Raw genomic sequence first — 16,873 nt, 5'->3', positions numbered from 1 at the left:
ATAGCAGGAACTAGGAGTGGTCAAATAAACAGTTTAGAAGCCAACATTCAGAAAAAAAAAGTATTCACTGGTGATTTCAGCAACAGAAAAAGGCCTGGACATTCACAAAGGACAACAGTGGTGGATGATCGGAGAAACCTCTTCATGGTAAAGAAAAACCCTTTCCCAACATCCAGCCAAGAGAAGAACACACTCCAGGAGGTAGACGTGTCACTGTCAGAGTCTACAATCAAGAGAAGATTCATGAGAGCAAATACAGAGGGTTCACCACAAGGTGCAAACAAGGCCTGAATAGACTTCTAAAAACATATAAAAAACCCATACCACAGAAGCATTCTTTGGGCGGCTGAAAGATCAGCTTGTACCAGAATGACAATAAGAAAAAACTATGGAGAAGGCTTTGAACAGGTCATGTCTTAAAGCATTCAGCATCATCTGTGAAACATGGTGGAGCAGTGTGATGGCATGAGCATGCATGGCTTCCAGTGGAACTGGTTTACTGGTGTTGAAGTGACAGAAGACAGAAGCAGCCAGATGAATTCTGAAGTGCACAGGGATATACTCTCTGCCCAGATTCAGTCAAATGCAGCAAAGTCAATCTTCAGATCTCAACCTGATTGAGCATTTCAGCCGCTGAAGACAAAAGGCAGAAAGACCCACAAACAAACAACAACTTGAAGTCAGCTGCAGTTCAGGCCTGGCAAAACATCACAAAAGAGCAAACCCAGTCTTTGATGTCCATGCGTTCCACATTTAAGGCAGTTAGTAAGGCAGTTATTGCCTGCAAAGGATTCGCAACAAAATAATAAAAATGAACATTTTATTTATGATTATATTTATTTGTCCAATTACATTCAAGCCCCTAAAAAATGGGGGCACTGTGTATAAAAATGGTTGAAATTCCTAAGCATTTTATGTTATGTTTTTGTTCAACCCTTTAAATTAAAGCTAAAAGTCAGCACTACAATTTCATCTGGATTGTAGTGGCGGACAGAGCCGAAAATATGAGAAAGTCATTGTCCATATATATATATATAACTGTATGTAAAACAACTCTGTCAAAACAACATAAATGCATATTTACTTAATCACACATAAAGACGAAGAGAGAGAGATAAAAAAGAAAAGAAAACAAAAACGTCCCGCCGCTGTTTCTTTAAACATTTCACAGTGTGGTCTCAAACGAATCGACGGAACCATTTTTGAAACGAAATGTCCGAACGAACCGATTCGCCAGAATGAATCAGACTTCTGCACGCTATCATCCCTCAATCCTCCACGCCTTCTGTTCTTCTCTCTCTCAGCCGTCTGTCTCCGTGGGGTCCTCCTGCAAGGTCAGGCATGGTAGAAAAGAAGCAAATTAAACGACCGTAGGGAAAATTCGACAAAAATATAAAATATAGATAGATAGATAGATAGATAGATAGATAGATAGATAGATAGATAGATAGATAGATAGATAGATAGATAGATGTTTGCACTATTGTTATTATTTTACCTAAAATTGTACAGTTTGTCATACCAATGAAACATACATTTAAATAAACAACAGCGTCAGTACGATACGAAACACTAATGTTTCTTAATTCATATATTTTCAAATTTAAACGATATCCAAAATGCTTATTATAATTTCTTTCATACTGTACATTGCTTATTTCATATTAAAGAAAAGCCTAGTCGGTCTCCATATATGGGCAGGTGCTACAACCCGGAAGTGTGTCGTCAAGCGCACATGACCGGAACTCGATCACATGATCAGTGTTTTCGAAGAAAACTTGTATCCATTCCATTCACCCGGACGCGGCTGAGATCCTGCGCTCTATCACTGTAAGTAAAAGATTTTATTACCCATCATATATCCATAACCATTATTCGACAAGCAAAGACACTTAAAAACGCAACTGGTTGTAAATAAAGCTAGAGGATATGATGACATTAATATAAGTTCAAAAGCAAACATATGAAGTTTTATGATTAACGTTATATATTTGCCATGATGATTATACACTGTCGATGTTATTCGATCATATTTATTAAAGCAAATGTGCATCTTGGTTGTTTTGCCCCTCAATGGAACGGGCTTTGCTCGGTCATTAGAATTGGTCAGTGTTGGTCAATCCAGTATTGATCTGTCTTTATTTCTAGAGTCTTAAGGTTGCAGTGACCTGTTATCTGTGAGAAGTCATGAGACTTGTGATTCTGGACGACTATGATCTGGCCAGCGAATGGGCTGCAAAGTACATTCGCAACCGGATCATCCAGTTCAAACCCACCGCTGACCGCTACTTCACTTTAGGACTCCCAACAGGTGAACTAAAAGTTACCAAACATTTCCCAATGTATAAAACCCAGGATCTTTCTTGTCGAATATCCTATTTCTCTCAGAAATTTATCACAATCTGTAAATTCAGTATATCAGGAAAATTATGATTTTTATGTAATTTGATTATTTGCAGGTAGCACACCCCTCGGCTGCTATAGAAAGCTGATCGAATACCACAAGAATGGAGACCTGTCCTTCAAATACGTGAAGACCTTTAACATGGATGAGTATGTGGGTGAGTGAACTGCACAGATCGCTTCTCACAAAAGTGCTGAGTACACAAGATCTCCACAAACTATCTCAAAACACTGCAGAACTAGAGCTGCCGATGCAGCAAATCGACGCATGGATAACGCATAAATAGCCCTTCATCCTCATTCCTTTCTAGTCTAGTTCAGAAAACATTTAATAAACATTATAGTTGCACTGACATTTTCAAAACATGCTAAAAAAGCATGTTTTCCATCAAACTCTCATCGTAATGAATCTAGTTGGTTTACTTTTTTGTAATTTCCATTATTCTCAGTGATGATTCTCATTAATTGAATGCAATGTTAGAAAATAATGTAATAATTAAAAGCAGCATCATAATTTCTTTCTAAATTTGTCTTCCTCTTCAGGTCTGCCCAGGGATCATCCCGAGAGCTATCACTCCTACATGTGGAATAACTTCTTTAAGCACATCGACATCGAGCCCCAGCACACTCATATACTGGACGGCAACGCCAGCGACCTGCAGGCCGAGTGTGAAGCCTTTGAGCAGCAGATCACTGCTGCTGGTGGAATTGAGCTGTTTGTGGGAGGTGCATTCAATAAATCCGATCCCAATAAATTGGTATTTCAGACACAGATAAAGCGAGAGACACCAGAAACAGTGCTTTGTGATGCATATCTTAATCTGCACTCACAAAACTGTTAAACTGCTGCAATAACAAATGCTTTTTCTTAGTAATGCTTGTATGGTGATTGCACATTCAACTCCAAAATCAAAGGTCTGTTTGTTGGCCACCGAATTGATTCTTAAGCTTGCTGTAGCAATAATTGGTAGAATTTGTTTCAGTTTCATTGTAGTATTATTTATATATGATTTATATCGAATTAGCATTTATTTTAATATTTTTATCTTTGCTTTACTTAGTCTTTTTTTTTATAAATGTAAACAACATTTTTATTTGGCTTTAATTTTTTTTTTTTAATCTAATATTTATGTTTTATTTGATTGCAGATTTATTTCAATTAATATAATCATTTTTTTTATGGTTTTAGTTGACAATAACAAATCTGGTTTAAATGATATAGGCTTTAGACTGTTAGTTACATGACGAAAACATACACAGTAGATTGCACATTTCAACTAATGCCCTTTTTCACTCATTTGCCGTACTTACTTTCATACCCAACTACTATTATATTCAGAATCATTGCATATTTTCATCCATTCATCTGTTATTAATCTTTCTCCATGTTTTTTTTAGGCATTGGTCCGGATGGGCACATTGCCTTTAATGAGCCCGGCTCCAGTCTTGTGTCCAGGACCAGAGTGAAGACCCTGGCCAAAGACACCATAGTAGCCAATGCTCGTTTCTTTGGGAACGATCTTTCCAAAGTGCCCACCATGACTCTCACTGTTGGAGTAGGAACAGTGATGGACGCCAGAGAGGTAAATATAAAGAATACAGGAAACTAAGGAGGAGATCATTCAGCTGAAAAAGACAAACCTGGCATATAAAGCTCAGAAAAGAAAACGAAGTGATCAGCTGCATAGTTTAAAGCACCTTAAAAAGAAAGAAATTCTATTTTCAGTGAATAAAATGGGAATGTGTTTGGCATCAATTTAACATCACAATGCAAACATTTTACTTACAACATCAATATAAAGTCATAATACTTTAAAATGTAAGTCATGAATCTGAATGTATAATGGACACAACATCTTTTGTCCTTTATTTCAAAAGCATCCTTTATTTCAAAAGCATCCTGATATTAGTGTCTTCCTTTTGTCCCAGTCAGACACATTTTTGTTTGGAGCATTTGTCATCTGCAATTGATAAATATAATTATCTTTTATATAGTAACAAATGTTCTCTTTGTTACAGCACTGAATTGAATAGGAGTCTGTGTCTCAATGTGAGACTGATTGTGCTAGAATTGCAAACAAGTACATAAACATACCTGAATACTTTAACAGACAGGATGCTGGGTAAAAAGTCCTTCGGGTCACCTGATTATCATCATCTTCATCAGATTATTATATCAGACAGCGTGCATCTCCTAAAACCTCTTCAAGTCGCATTGTAGACTGCAAAAAAATCACTTAATTAAATGATTATTACAGTAATGAAGCAATGCAGTTTCTTTTGTTTTAGGATTTTTTTAATTAGACATAGACATTGGTGTCTTACTCTAAAGTTAAACTAGTTTTCTGACACATGTTTGCCTTCAGAACAACATGTGTCTCTACCATTCTGAATGTGGTCATTTTAAGACAATGCTGCCTTTTTGTCCTGGATCTGCAGGTCATGATTCTGATCACCGGGGCGCATAAGGCCTTTGCCCTGTATAAAGCCATCGAGGAAGGTGTGAACCACATGTGGACGGTATCTGCCTTCCAACAGCATCCACGAACCATTTTTATTTGCGATGAAGATGCGACACTGGAACTCAGGGTCAAAACTGTGAAGTATTTCAAAGGTACGTGACTGAGCTCTCTGCTGCCCGATGGGCAAATCTTTGACTCACGTAGACAGAAAGTTGCTCTTCGGTGGAAGCAGATTCTTTGAAGAACAAAAAACTGGTAAATTGACTAAATAGTTACTTATTAAAACAAGCGTTAAAAAGGTAAGAAACATGTTCATTCATGTTTGAAAATTCTGTGTGAATTTGATTGACGTTTACTGTTGTTCCTTCATGAAATGTTTTACATTCTCATGGCCTCAGGTTTCATATGCAAGCTATTGTTCAAAATTTGTTGTAAAAAAAAAAAAAAAAAAAAAAATATATATATATATATATATATATATATATATATATATATATATATATATATATATATTAATATTTGTATTCAGCAAGGATGCGTTAATATTTACCATGTTACACATTTGTTTTATATCATGCTCTTCCTTTGAACAATTGGTTTATCAAAAAATCTTGAACATCAGCAGTTTTTTTTCAACATTGATGATAATAATAAAAAAAACACGCAAATCAGCATATTAGAATTAATTCTTAATGACCGTGTGACACTGAAGACTGAAGAAATGATATTAAAAATTCAGTTGTGTATCACAGAAATAAATTGCGTTTTAAAATATATTCAAATAGAAAACATTTATTTTAAATTGTAAAAATATTTGACAATATTGCTGCTTTAACTGTGTTTTTCATCAAATAAATGTAGCCTTGCAGAAAATAAGAGATATCTTTTAAAAACAATAAAAAAATCTTAGCAACCACACAATTTTAGCCATCCCTATTCCCTCTGAGGAACCCAGTAGAGCAGCTGTGTGTTTGCTTTTCATCGTTTTTCATGATCTCATCTTGGTTTTAGTGCTTGGCCCGTCTCAAGGTCAATATCTGTGTAAAGACGGCAGGTTCAAGATCTAAACCCGTCTGGAATGTCCATCACAAGCGCTTTTCTCAGAAACACGATCTGTCCGGTCTTAAGGGCTTTGGTCTCTCCTGGGGGTTTAATATTTTTGGCTGGGCTGGATTTCCTAAACATACTGATGGATCTTCTGTCTTGCAGGGCTGATGCACGTCCACAATCAGCTAGTTGAGCCGATGCTCAGCGTCAAGGACTACATTGACTGAACGCGCCAGACGGGACGTCTGGAAAGACGGCCTCAAAATCTAATCAAGTGTGAATGAGTGGAAACTGGTCTCAGGGACCACAGCAGTTCTGAATGGTCATAAAGTGTAACTGGTAGATGTTGTACAAACAACTCTGCTTTCCTATGGTGCCATGTTCACACACTCCTACTTAATCTCTGTATTAGCCTTTATAATTCACTTTCAAACTACCTTACATCCAGTATTAACAAGAAAAGATAATGTTTTAGGGAAATTATACTAAGCAACACTCTTACTTTAACCCTTTCAGCTGATGTTTGCTGTTTTAGATAACACTATCACACTCCTTCACAACATTAATGAAAGAAAACATCTGTTACAACCCATTCTGAGTAAGTGAATATATCAGTTCTTCTGTACTGTAGTTTAATCTGGAAATACTGTTTCCACTGATGGGCAGTTTTTTATTAGCACACTTTAACCCACAGCTACTTAAAGTTGACTTGAATGTGGATTTTTTACTACAAGGCAAATTGAAAGTGTTTTTTTTTTTTGTGGGGGGGGGGTGTTTTTGTTTAGATGTTACGTAAATAGTTTTCCCTAAACTCTCCAAATTTAGGATCTCTTCCTATACATATGAACCCTCCGGGGGTTATGATACCCAATCATTTGGAGTGTCTTATATGCTGATAAACACAAGTTAACAGGAAGCTGATCTGTGATCAGAATTTCCTACTAAGCACATGTAATTTTATACAATTTCAGTTGACATTTTCTTGCCTTTGAATGAATCCAGGTTACTTGCAGCATGTAAAACCAGTGGGAAATTCTGGAAAAGTGTATTTCCAATTTGCTTATTCATATATCGAAAAGACTTGTATTGGCACATCTGAGTAGAGAAGTGTGTGAATGTTTTTCAAGTTAACTAATTTCACACATGATGTGTAGTACCCATGTATTCTCTTTTGTTACTGTTCTTTGTGATATACAGGCTGTTTCATTTCTGAAAACTAGAGGATAAAACACAAGTCTGGACATTTCACTTGTATTATAGAACACAGTTTTGTTTCATTGCTTTCTGAATAAATCTGTGTTGAGATTTTGGTGTTTCAAAATAACACTTGTCACTTGGCTTCTGTGAACTGTAAAGCCCGCATTTATTTGATCGACTGGCCATCTCAATCATTTGATTAATGGTGATTGCTGACAAACATCACGGCCCCTGAGCCAGCTAGCTAGCTGTGCTTTGAACAAAACTTGTGCAGCACCAAATTAGCGTTATTATTCAAACTCTTCTTCTTTTACTTTCTGAAAAGCCAGCAGTTGGAAAGGTGGTGTGCTTAATTTCAACAGTATAAAAACAGGGTTAGTTATCTATATGCACAGTAAAAAACCTTGTTTTTAATTATGGGTTGAAATAAGACATTGACATGCAATAGTCTTGTCAGAATCGCCCGATTTCTGCTTATAGTTGCAAACACTCAAAAATGTTTCAGAAAATGTCCCAGACTGCTTCCAGCCTTACGTCCACTGCAGCGTGATGGAAATGAAATAAATGTGTTCAAAGGAAAACAGCGCTGCCAAATACTTCTGCATCCACTCAGTCTAAACGTTTCCAATGAAAACCCTTAGCTTGCAGTCTCTAAATCCGCTCCTGAGAGAACGGCGATGTTGTTTCAGCATGATGAAGATGAATTCATCAAACCTGCTTTAAGTTCCCAGAACAACATCACTTAGTTATATGAAATTTAATAGCAATTCTAAATCAATCATCATACTGTACATTGGCATGTTCCCCTTCACAAATCAACCCCAGGCTTTGATGTCTGTTATGATAATGTTCCTGAGGGAACTACTTCCGTTTAAGAACGTTGATGAAAGCGTCTTTTGGGACGTCGATGTTGCCAATGCGGCGCATTTTCTTCTTTCCCTCAGCCTGCTTCTTTAGCAGCTTCATTTTTCGTGTAATGTCACCACCGTACTAGGAAAGACAGATGTGACCAAGAATCAGCAGCTAATTAAAAAGGTAGAAGAAACATTTTTCAGTATGAGAAGAGGTACTCACACATTTTGCGAGAACATTCTTTCGATATGCTTTTATTCTAAAAGAGAGAAACAAAGATTAGGAATATTAAAGGAGAAGTTTATGCAAAAATGGACCCTCAGGCCATTCATAATGTAGATTTTTGTTTCTTCATCAAAACAGATTTGAAGAAATTTAGCATTACATGACTTGCTAACCGATGGACACTCTGCAGTGAATGGGTGCCGTCGATTGAGAGTCCAAACAGCTGATAAATAATATCACAATAATCAACACAACCACAGTCCATCATTTATCTTCTTTTGAAGAATGCATATTTGTAAGAAATCCATTATTAATGTGTTAAATCCACTTTTAAACCATCTCTTCTTATCAAAATAAAGAAGAGCATAGTTCATAATCACGTGTCCTCCAGTGAAAAAAGTTACTCAAAATCTACCAACATTTTTGTTTAGAACGGTTTATGCTTATAAAAAGTGCTTGATCTTTGCAGATTTCTCTCCTGATTCAGACAAGGTAGCTTTTTCACTAGAGAAAGCAGTATTTTGGACTTATATCTTAGATGTTTTTTTTTTTTACAAATACAAAGCTTAACAAGATGTTAATTACTGCTGTTATTGTGATGTTTTTAGCAGCTGTTTGGCCTCTCATTCTGACGGCACCCATTCACTGCAATGGATCCATTGGTGAGTAGGAAATGTATTTCTCCAAATCTGTTCTGATGAAGAAACAAACTCATATACATCTTGCATGGCCTGAGGGTGACATCATTTTAAGCAAATTTTCAAATATTACTTTATGTTTGAAGTTATTATCCACGTCCACACTTACGTTTCTCGAGCGATGATCTTGCTGCCGATGGCTGCTTGCACTGCAATCTCAAACATCTGTCTGGGGATGGACTCCTTCAGTCTCTCACATATGGCTTTACCTGCACTGTACGCTTTGTCTCTGAACACAAGGACGAATCAGAGCTTGTGTCATTTTTTTTTAGCAATCACATCGCAAACACGGAAAATCATATCTTTATAGCCATATTCGCATTTTAAAGGGATTTGGGTATTTAATTGCCTTTAAATTATCAAAGAACTTCTAAACACCTCTTGAAATATAAGAAAAACTGTAACTGTATCATGAAAGATCAAGACTTGCTTATGAACGATAGTGGCGAGTTCTTCCACTGGCCGCCCATTGAGGAGGAAGTCCATTTTAATCAGATCAGCGGCCTCATAACCAGCATCCTCGTAATCAAAGCTATGGACAACAGGAAAACAAGCTCATCCAGAAACTCAAAGTGACATATCCAAATATCAAAACACAAATGATACCTCACTTATTTACAGTCTTTTTCTAGTGTTTCCTAACACATCTCACACTTATTTGTTTTGCCAGTGTATTGTTAGTACTGCATGGATTATGTATTGTGTATTTGTAAAGTGACCTAGAGTTGAGTTTTTGAAATGTGCTATATAAAAGCAAGACTTATTACTAATATAAGCACTAATTCATTCTTTCACAACGAGCTCACCTGGCGTATCCTGATGACATGGATTTCAGCTGGTCGTAAAAGTCCATTACAATTTCATTTAGAGGGAAAGTATACTTCATCATCACCCGATGGTCATCGATGTAGAACATATTCTTCTGAACGGCCCTGCGGCTCTTCAAAAAGGCAGAGAATTGCATTGTGGGTCACTACAAATGCAAGACTCAAAATATGCATTCACAGAAATTGGGATGTAACAAGGAACAAGGATGTAGTCAAAAACGGAAAAGCTTTTCCCTTGCCCTTTTAAAAAGTTTCACGTATACAAAACAGCGTTACTCAAAACGATTCAAGTTTAAACATATCTGCGAAAACGGCTGAAAACGCTGTATTACGTTTGCCATGCCAGTAGTTGGCGATGTCACCTTTTTAGTAAACAGCACCTGTGGGGAAGTGACGATTATATGTTTATGATTATATTATTATATGTATATGATGCGTCTCCACTGTTGGTTGTAATATTGGTGAAGTAAATCCACACTTTGCTAAAGAAGCGTTAGCAAACTCTTGAGCAGCAACAAAAAGTACTATGTACTCCGCCATTGTTGTGTATGTTTGTTCGTGCTTGCTTTTAAAATCGTCATCGTCTTCAAAGATTCCTGTTTTGGTTGTTAACACGGAAACAATAATGGTGCCGTTTTCAAAAACATACACTTTGAAACCCGTTTTCAAAATATGTGTTTAAAGTCCCCAAAACGCCATTGTCGTGTAAACGGCTCCCAAGTATTTGTCGCTGATGTTGTCACTTTGGTCTTTTTCTTCGACTTAGGAGAAACCAAGATTACTTTTGTTCAGTTTTTACTTATATTGAGTAAACTAAACTAAACTAAACTGCAGTCAATGTGAAAGGTGATTGATCTAATCCCACCTGACACAGGGTCATGATCTTCCCAGTGAAGTCGTCCGGAGCGATGATGGTTCCCATCACCATGGGTTCCAGATACTCCACGACCTGTGACTTATCAGGGAACTGAGCAGGATTGATGATGGTGATCACTTCTTCACCGTGTTCCTACAAATCAAAAACTGCTTATCGCTAACTGCTGTTCATTCATTCATTCATCCATTCATTCATGTTCATTCATATAAATCTCTACATACCATCTGCACACAGTTAACAAGACTGAAGAAAAATGTGCATGTGCAAATCAATGCGTTGCTATATTGTTTTTAAGGTATTCCGGGTAGTTTTTAACACATTCTTATGCAATTTCTAAGATATACCAGCATGTTGCTAATCAGTTCCTAAGGTGTTTTTAGCATGTTTCTATGCAGTTTTTATGGTATATAGTATATACAGTACCATGTAGCTATATAGTTGCTAAGGTGTTCTGGTTGGTTTTTAGCACATTTTGTCAACGAGTCCTACCTTTATGAGTTTGGCAGATGCTAGCACAGCCTTGTAGGGTACAGTCGGAGCTGTTACTATGACAGATGCATTGTACTCCTGCTCTAAACGCTGGTTAAACACCTCCATATGCAGCAAGCCCAGAAATCCCAGCCTGAGACAAAGAAATTAACCTTTTTAAATATTTAAAAAGTGACAGAATACAAGCTCGACTCGGCGACTAACCTTAAAACAACAGTGTGTGTGTGTTTACCTCCATCCAGCTCCCAGAGCTAAACTGCTGTCCCTTTGAACCGTCACACTTGAGTCGTTTAGCGTCAGTTTCTCCACGGCGCTGCGCAGGGCTGTGTATTCTGACTGGTCCATGGGATACATGCCTGAAAGTGTCACACAATTTGAGATTTTCAGCACTGTAAACCTACCCCTTAAACTTTGGTTTACACAGTTTAGCACAAACATCAGGACGGTTTTAGGAACACACCTGCAAAGACCATGGCTTTAGCCGGTTTGAACCCTGGCAGCGGCTCCACAGGCTGTTTTTGGAGGTAAAGTGTGTCTCCAATCTGAGCCTCCTTCACTTCTTTCATCCCTGCGATCACGTAACCCACCTGCCCTGCATACCTGAGAGCAAAAATGTGAAAATGCAAAAGGTCAAATGTTAAATTAGTGGAACTGAGACTGTCTGAAACAGTTAGTGTGTAATGTTGCTGTTTGAGCATAAACAATATCTGCAAAGCTATGAAGATGAAAGTTCACCTGGGAACATGCAACAAAGGGGCAAGGTCATGTTGCGCTGCTTTAGAGAAGAGGAAGATAAAACTAGGGGTGCACATTAAAATCCTCTTAAATTAGTTTATTAATATTCTCTGGGTCTCTATCAGACTCAAATTGATAAGCAATATTGACGATGTCATTGTTTACAATACAACCGGAGCACATGCCACTGAGCTGAGGGGCGGGACGTTTAGACTGCACTGGAGGCGGTTTAGCCAATCACAACACACTGGACCAGCTAACCACTCCGAGCTCATTGCATATTTATGAGGGAGGGGCTTCATAAAAGCAGGAAATGATCAGTGCATTTAAGGAGAATGGACAGAGCAGTGTGGAATAAAGATAAATTATATGAATTTTTTTTTTTACGAAGCATTAGACTGCATCCCATAAACACAATCAAGCCTAGAAAAAAAAAAAAAAAACCTTGATTCACCCCTTTAATATTACATTTTAAATCCAAAGTTTCAGTGCAATCTAAGAGTTTTGGACCCCTAAAAACAACGTTCTTAAATTTGAAAACAAGACTTAATCAGGAACCTATGAATCGTTTTTTTCTTTTTTTTAACTTTTAATTCTTGTTTTTAGATGTTATTTATAATATTCATTGATCTGTTTTAAAATCATGAAATCATTTTTAGGTTTAAAATTTTAATTCCAGTGCAATTTCAGAGTTTTGGAATAGGAACAATTTTCTTACATTAATTGTATCCAACCAAAATAACCATCAAATAATTATAACATTGTATTTCATTAAATGTAGACAATTCTATTAAAAAATGCAAAAACACAACTGGAAGGTTACTTATAATAAAGAAATACATCTTTACACTGGAGTCTCTGGGTTGTGAAGGCTGAAAACTCTTTTCTTAAGATTACTGTGGTGCCTTTGAAATGGGTCTGTTCATACAAAAACGTTTTAGTATTGAACTGATTTATGTATCTGTGTTTTGTTTTCTCGTGACGAGTTGTGAGGTCTGTTTGTGCCTACAGTGTATATGAGATTCTCACAGTGTTTCTGTTGGGTGTTCGTCGGGTCTCAGAAGGCCCAGCTCATTGACCTCATATGACTTCCCCAGGTGGGCAGAGACTATCTTGTCTCCTCTGGACACACGTCCACCAAACAGAGCGATGTTGGCCACTACTCCTCTGTAATGGTCGAAAGTGGAGTCAAAGACAAGGGCTTTAAATGAATCTTCCACTCTCGCTGTCGGACTGAAACAGAGAGGAAAAACTGATGATGTACAGAAATATGTTTAAACAAACTCATTTCTCATGAGACTTTTAAAGAATGAAAACCACTTTATACATTTGAAAACTGTCCCTCATGTACACTGCCAACAATGTATGTAAAAGGAAGAAGTTATGAAAGAAGCTATAAAAAACACATTATGGAGGAAATGTGAGATGATGAAGAATGTAGACGAGCGGGTTTATTGGAAAAACACATGATGACACGTGGTGATGTTGATTTACCAAAAATAAACTTCCTGATTCATTCCCATCTTCATGCGCAGAGTTAGTTTGTAAATATTCACATGTAATGTAATTTTATCAGTACAGTAGCAAATATTATTTCAATTCAAACGATAATTAAGTTGCCACAAAAATGTTAAGCAGCTCAACTGTTTGCAATGTTAATAATAAGAAGAAATGTTTCTTGAGCAGTAAATCAGAATGATTTCTGAAGGATCATGTGAATAAAGACTGGAGTAGAGTAGAGATGCAGGAAAACATGTTTTGCATCACAGGAATAAATTGCACTATACGTTTACATAGAAAAGTTATAATAAATTGTAATAATATTTCACAATATTACGGAGCATTAGACTTGTCAATTGACTGACCCAAAATATAAATGTATTTAACGCATTACTGTTTACTGTTTTGCAATTAATTTCACAATGCAATTTTATATTACAAAAACAGGCTCCATTACTTCAAATATATAATTTAACAAATATATAACAAAAAGTTTGTTTTTGTCTTTTGTAGTGAATTCTTGACAGGTTTTGTGAGATGCAGTAACTAATACTGTTCTTGCTCTGATAACATCTGTCTCATAGAGCCTTCTGTTCTTCCTGACATCACACATCAGTTGATTCGAAATATTTTCTGCATGTCTCTCTATTGTGTGAACTGTAACGTATGATTCATAATCCTCTTTAGAAAGATGCAATCTGGGCTTTGGGGATCACTGGCCTCCTTTTGTCTGATACAATGAATCTTATGAATGCAAACATGGTCAAATACAATCAATCAAAGCACACCCACACAGTATGTGCTGCTCTTACACTCTCACAGTGACCTCTTGTGGAGAAAAGGGAATCAGCTTATAATACTCACGGAGGAATCCTTTGCACCACTTCTTGGAGAACTTGGTCCACGTTTGTGCCCAATTTTGCAGAGATCTACAGAAAACAATCACAAGCCAAGGTAAAAATATAACTGGCATAACATCTGTATAAAACAAACAAACAAACAAACAAACAAAAAACATGTTTAAATACAGCTCACCCTGATACACTCTTCCTTGGGAATATCAAAAACCTTTTCAATCTGTTTCTCAACTCGCTCTGGATCAGCGTTTTTCAAATCAATCTGTCAATTAAACACACACACACACACACACACACACACATTAAAATGCCAAATGTTGACAATTCAGATGAGCAACAGTTAAAATGTCAGTCTGAAAATAAATAAAACAATCAGTGACTATTAAAATGACAATTGAATCATTCCTAGATCAAATGTAATGATGTATCAAGTTGAATGTAATAACATAGCATAATAAGTTATGCAACAAGCTCAAAACATACTAGAGAACTGTAATAAAGCATTTAGATGAAAGCCAATTAATAAAGGTCCACACAGTTGTATTTGGACTGATCACAAGATCAAAACAATTCAGGTATAAAAAAAAAAAAGGTTTTCCTAAATCTTCTGCAGTGTCCTGCCTCTGTGCTTAACTTGAGTTGGATATAAAGACGTTTCTATAATTTATTTAAAGCACTGGGATGAAACATGTTTTAACTTGCATATATAAAATTCACTGCATTTAAAGGAAAGATCATAAATTCAGTCTGTAATATCTACCTTGTTTATCACAGGGATGATTGTGAGTTGAGCCTCAAATGCCAGGTAGAAATTGGCAACTGTTTGCGCTTGAATTCCCTTTGAATTATAGAAACAAACTTGCAATTGGTTATTGTTCTTTTAATGCAATTATGAAAGTCTAAAGTTTTTGGTAATGATAGAGTATTTATGCTGTAATGTTCTTTTATAAATTATTTTCTTTATTGAAAAAGCTAATGTAAACTTAAACAATAAACTTAAAAATTAGAAGTGTCACAATGGTGACAGAAACTGAAATAAAATAAGCACAACTTTAAGGTGAGAGAGCATGAAAATTACTAAAATGATATATATAAATAAAATAAAATAAAATATATATATAGAAACAGCTTCGAACACTTGCAAAAATTAATAAAAAAGAAAAAAAACATGCCAAAATAACTAAAACTTAAGCTAAAATAAAATAAAAACTGAACATATATTAAAAACATGTAAAATATTAATAAATACTATATTAGTATATAAATAATACAAAAAAATAACATTGGTATGTGCATAAAAACAAACGGTAGCAGGTTTAGAATAAAAACGAAAGACCCTTTAACTCTGTTAATACTCATTTAATAAGCAGAATGTGTCATTTATGAAACGATTCACCTGATTTGCATCTACAATGAGCAGAACTCCTTGGCAAGCAGATATGGAACGTTTAACTTCATAGCTGAAGTCAACATGGCCCTAAATATAAAATAATACAATCTCTCAAATTATAGTAAAAAATAGACATTAGTAGACTAACAGTAATGTTATTATCCTCACAGGTGTGTCGATGAGATTGAGCAGATATGTCTGTCCATCACGCTGGTAAAAGAGAGACGCAGTCTGAGCTTTAACAGTGATTCCTCGTTCTCTCTCCACCTGCAGTTTATCCAGCACCTGCTTGTTACTCGCTGTCTTTGCAATGGCACCTGCTCATACAAAAAAACATAACAAAAACAACGAAATAAAGAGATTACGAGCAACAATTTTTTAAAACTCACATAATCCACAGGAAAGAGAAATAGAAAATCACCGGTGATCTCCAGAAGTCTGTCAGCTAGAGTGCTCTTGCCATGATCAATATGAGCAATAATGCTGAAATTTCGAATCCTCTCCACTGGAAACTTTGACATGTCGAGACTCTCCTGAAAAAGCAAAGGACTCAGATTCAGTATCCAGCTACAACAAGCACATCAACTATTATAATCATCATTATCTATAAAAATCAGAGAATGAATAACTGCTGTAGTCACTATTGTAAAATCACATTAGGCTAATATATAGGTTATATAGTATTTTGCTTACAGCAAAAACAAGTCAAAGCAATAGAACTGACCTTCTCAGATGCATTAGAGCTGACTTCTCTGACAGGACCGATGTTCCAACAGGAGCCTTTCATCCATCTGTGTCTGATCACTGTACATGTGCTCATGCAGCCCTGAGATCTGTGTCTAACGCGGCAGATTTTAATATCAGGAACGCGTTTGATAAAGGACAGAAAAAGCCCGTGGGATCTAAATACAGACATCATCTCTATCAGCTCACTAACATGTTATTACTGAAAAAAGAAAGATTACTGTGGCTTCAAACTGTATATCGAACATATCCTCCCCTCGGAAAAAAAGATTTGAGGATTAATATCCTCAATGAAAGCATATACTCAGTGTTTAGAAACAGTCAAGTCTTCACTAGGCTGTGTTCTCCAGTGTGACAGCTACTGTGAGCCGCCATGTTGGCTGAAACGTCATCAAGCGTTATCGTCGGAGCAAGAACTTGGAATTATGGGAAATGTAGTTCACTGCCAGTGCAATTTATACTAAAAGCTACACTCAAATGTTCCAGGAACCTTTTTTAAATAGCCTACCCAAAATAAAAGGTTGTTTGATTGTGTATTTTTAATAGGTCTATACTAAAACGTAAAAATAA

The 16,873-nt window shown here is 36.3% G+C and overlaps 2 protein-coding genes across 2 annotated transcripts; one reads left to right on the top strand and one right to left on the bottom strand.

Annotated features, from left to right (window-relative positions):
• The first annotated feature begins 1,700 nt into the window (after positions 1-1,700).
• LOC113113784 (glucosamine-6-phosphate isomerase 2) lies at positions 1,701-7,233 on the top strand. The gene is made up of 7 exons (XM_026280266.1): positions 1,701-1,830; positions 2,149-2,311; positions 2,460-2,561; positions 2,947-3,129; positions 3,802-3,986; positions 4,843-5,017; positions 6,075-7,233. The coding sequence occupies exons 2-7, from the start codon at positions 2,188-2,190 to the stop codon at positions 6,137-6,139; spliced, it is 834 nt and encodes a 277-aa protein (XP_026136051.1). The 5' UTR covers positions 1,701-1,830; positions 2,149-2,187; the 3' UTR covers positions 6,140-7,233.
• Positions 6,643-16,478, bottom strand: LOC113113783 (translation factor Guf1, mitochondrial-like). The gene is made up of 17 exons (XM_026280265.1): positions 16,284-16,478; positions 15,981-16,092; positions 15,728-15,876; positions 15,566-15,646; positions 14,930-15,007; positions 14,348-14,431; positions 14,177-14,241; positions 12,842-13,045; positions 11,538-11,677; positions 11,310-11,433; positions 11,078-11,210; positions 10,577-10,720; positions 9,691-9,824; positions 9,315-9,416; positions 8,994-9,113; positions 8,184-8,220; positions 6,643-8,099 (listed from the first exon to the last, which is right to left on the bottom strand). The coding sequence occupies exons 1-17, from the start codon at positions 16,476-16,478 to the stop codon at positions 7,971-7,973; spliced, it is 2,031 nt and encodes a 676-aa protein (XP_026136050.1). The 3' UTR covers positions 6,643-7,970.
• Between the last annotated feature and the right edge of the window lie 395 nt (positions 16,479-16,873).

The sequence above is a fragment of the Carassius auratus genome, chromosome 14, assembly GCF_003368295.1.
Source record: "Carassius auratus strain Wakin chromosome 14, ASM336829v1, whole genome shotgun sequence".
NCBI classification, from domain to species: domain Eukaryota; kingdom Metazoa; phylum Chordata; class Actinopteri; order Cypriniformes; family Cyprinidae; genus Carassius; species Carassius auratus.
Note: the sequence above shows the minus strand (reverse complement) of the source record. Positions and strands in the feature narration are given on the sequence as shown.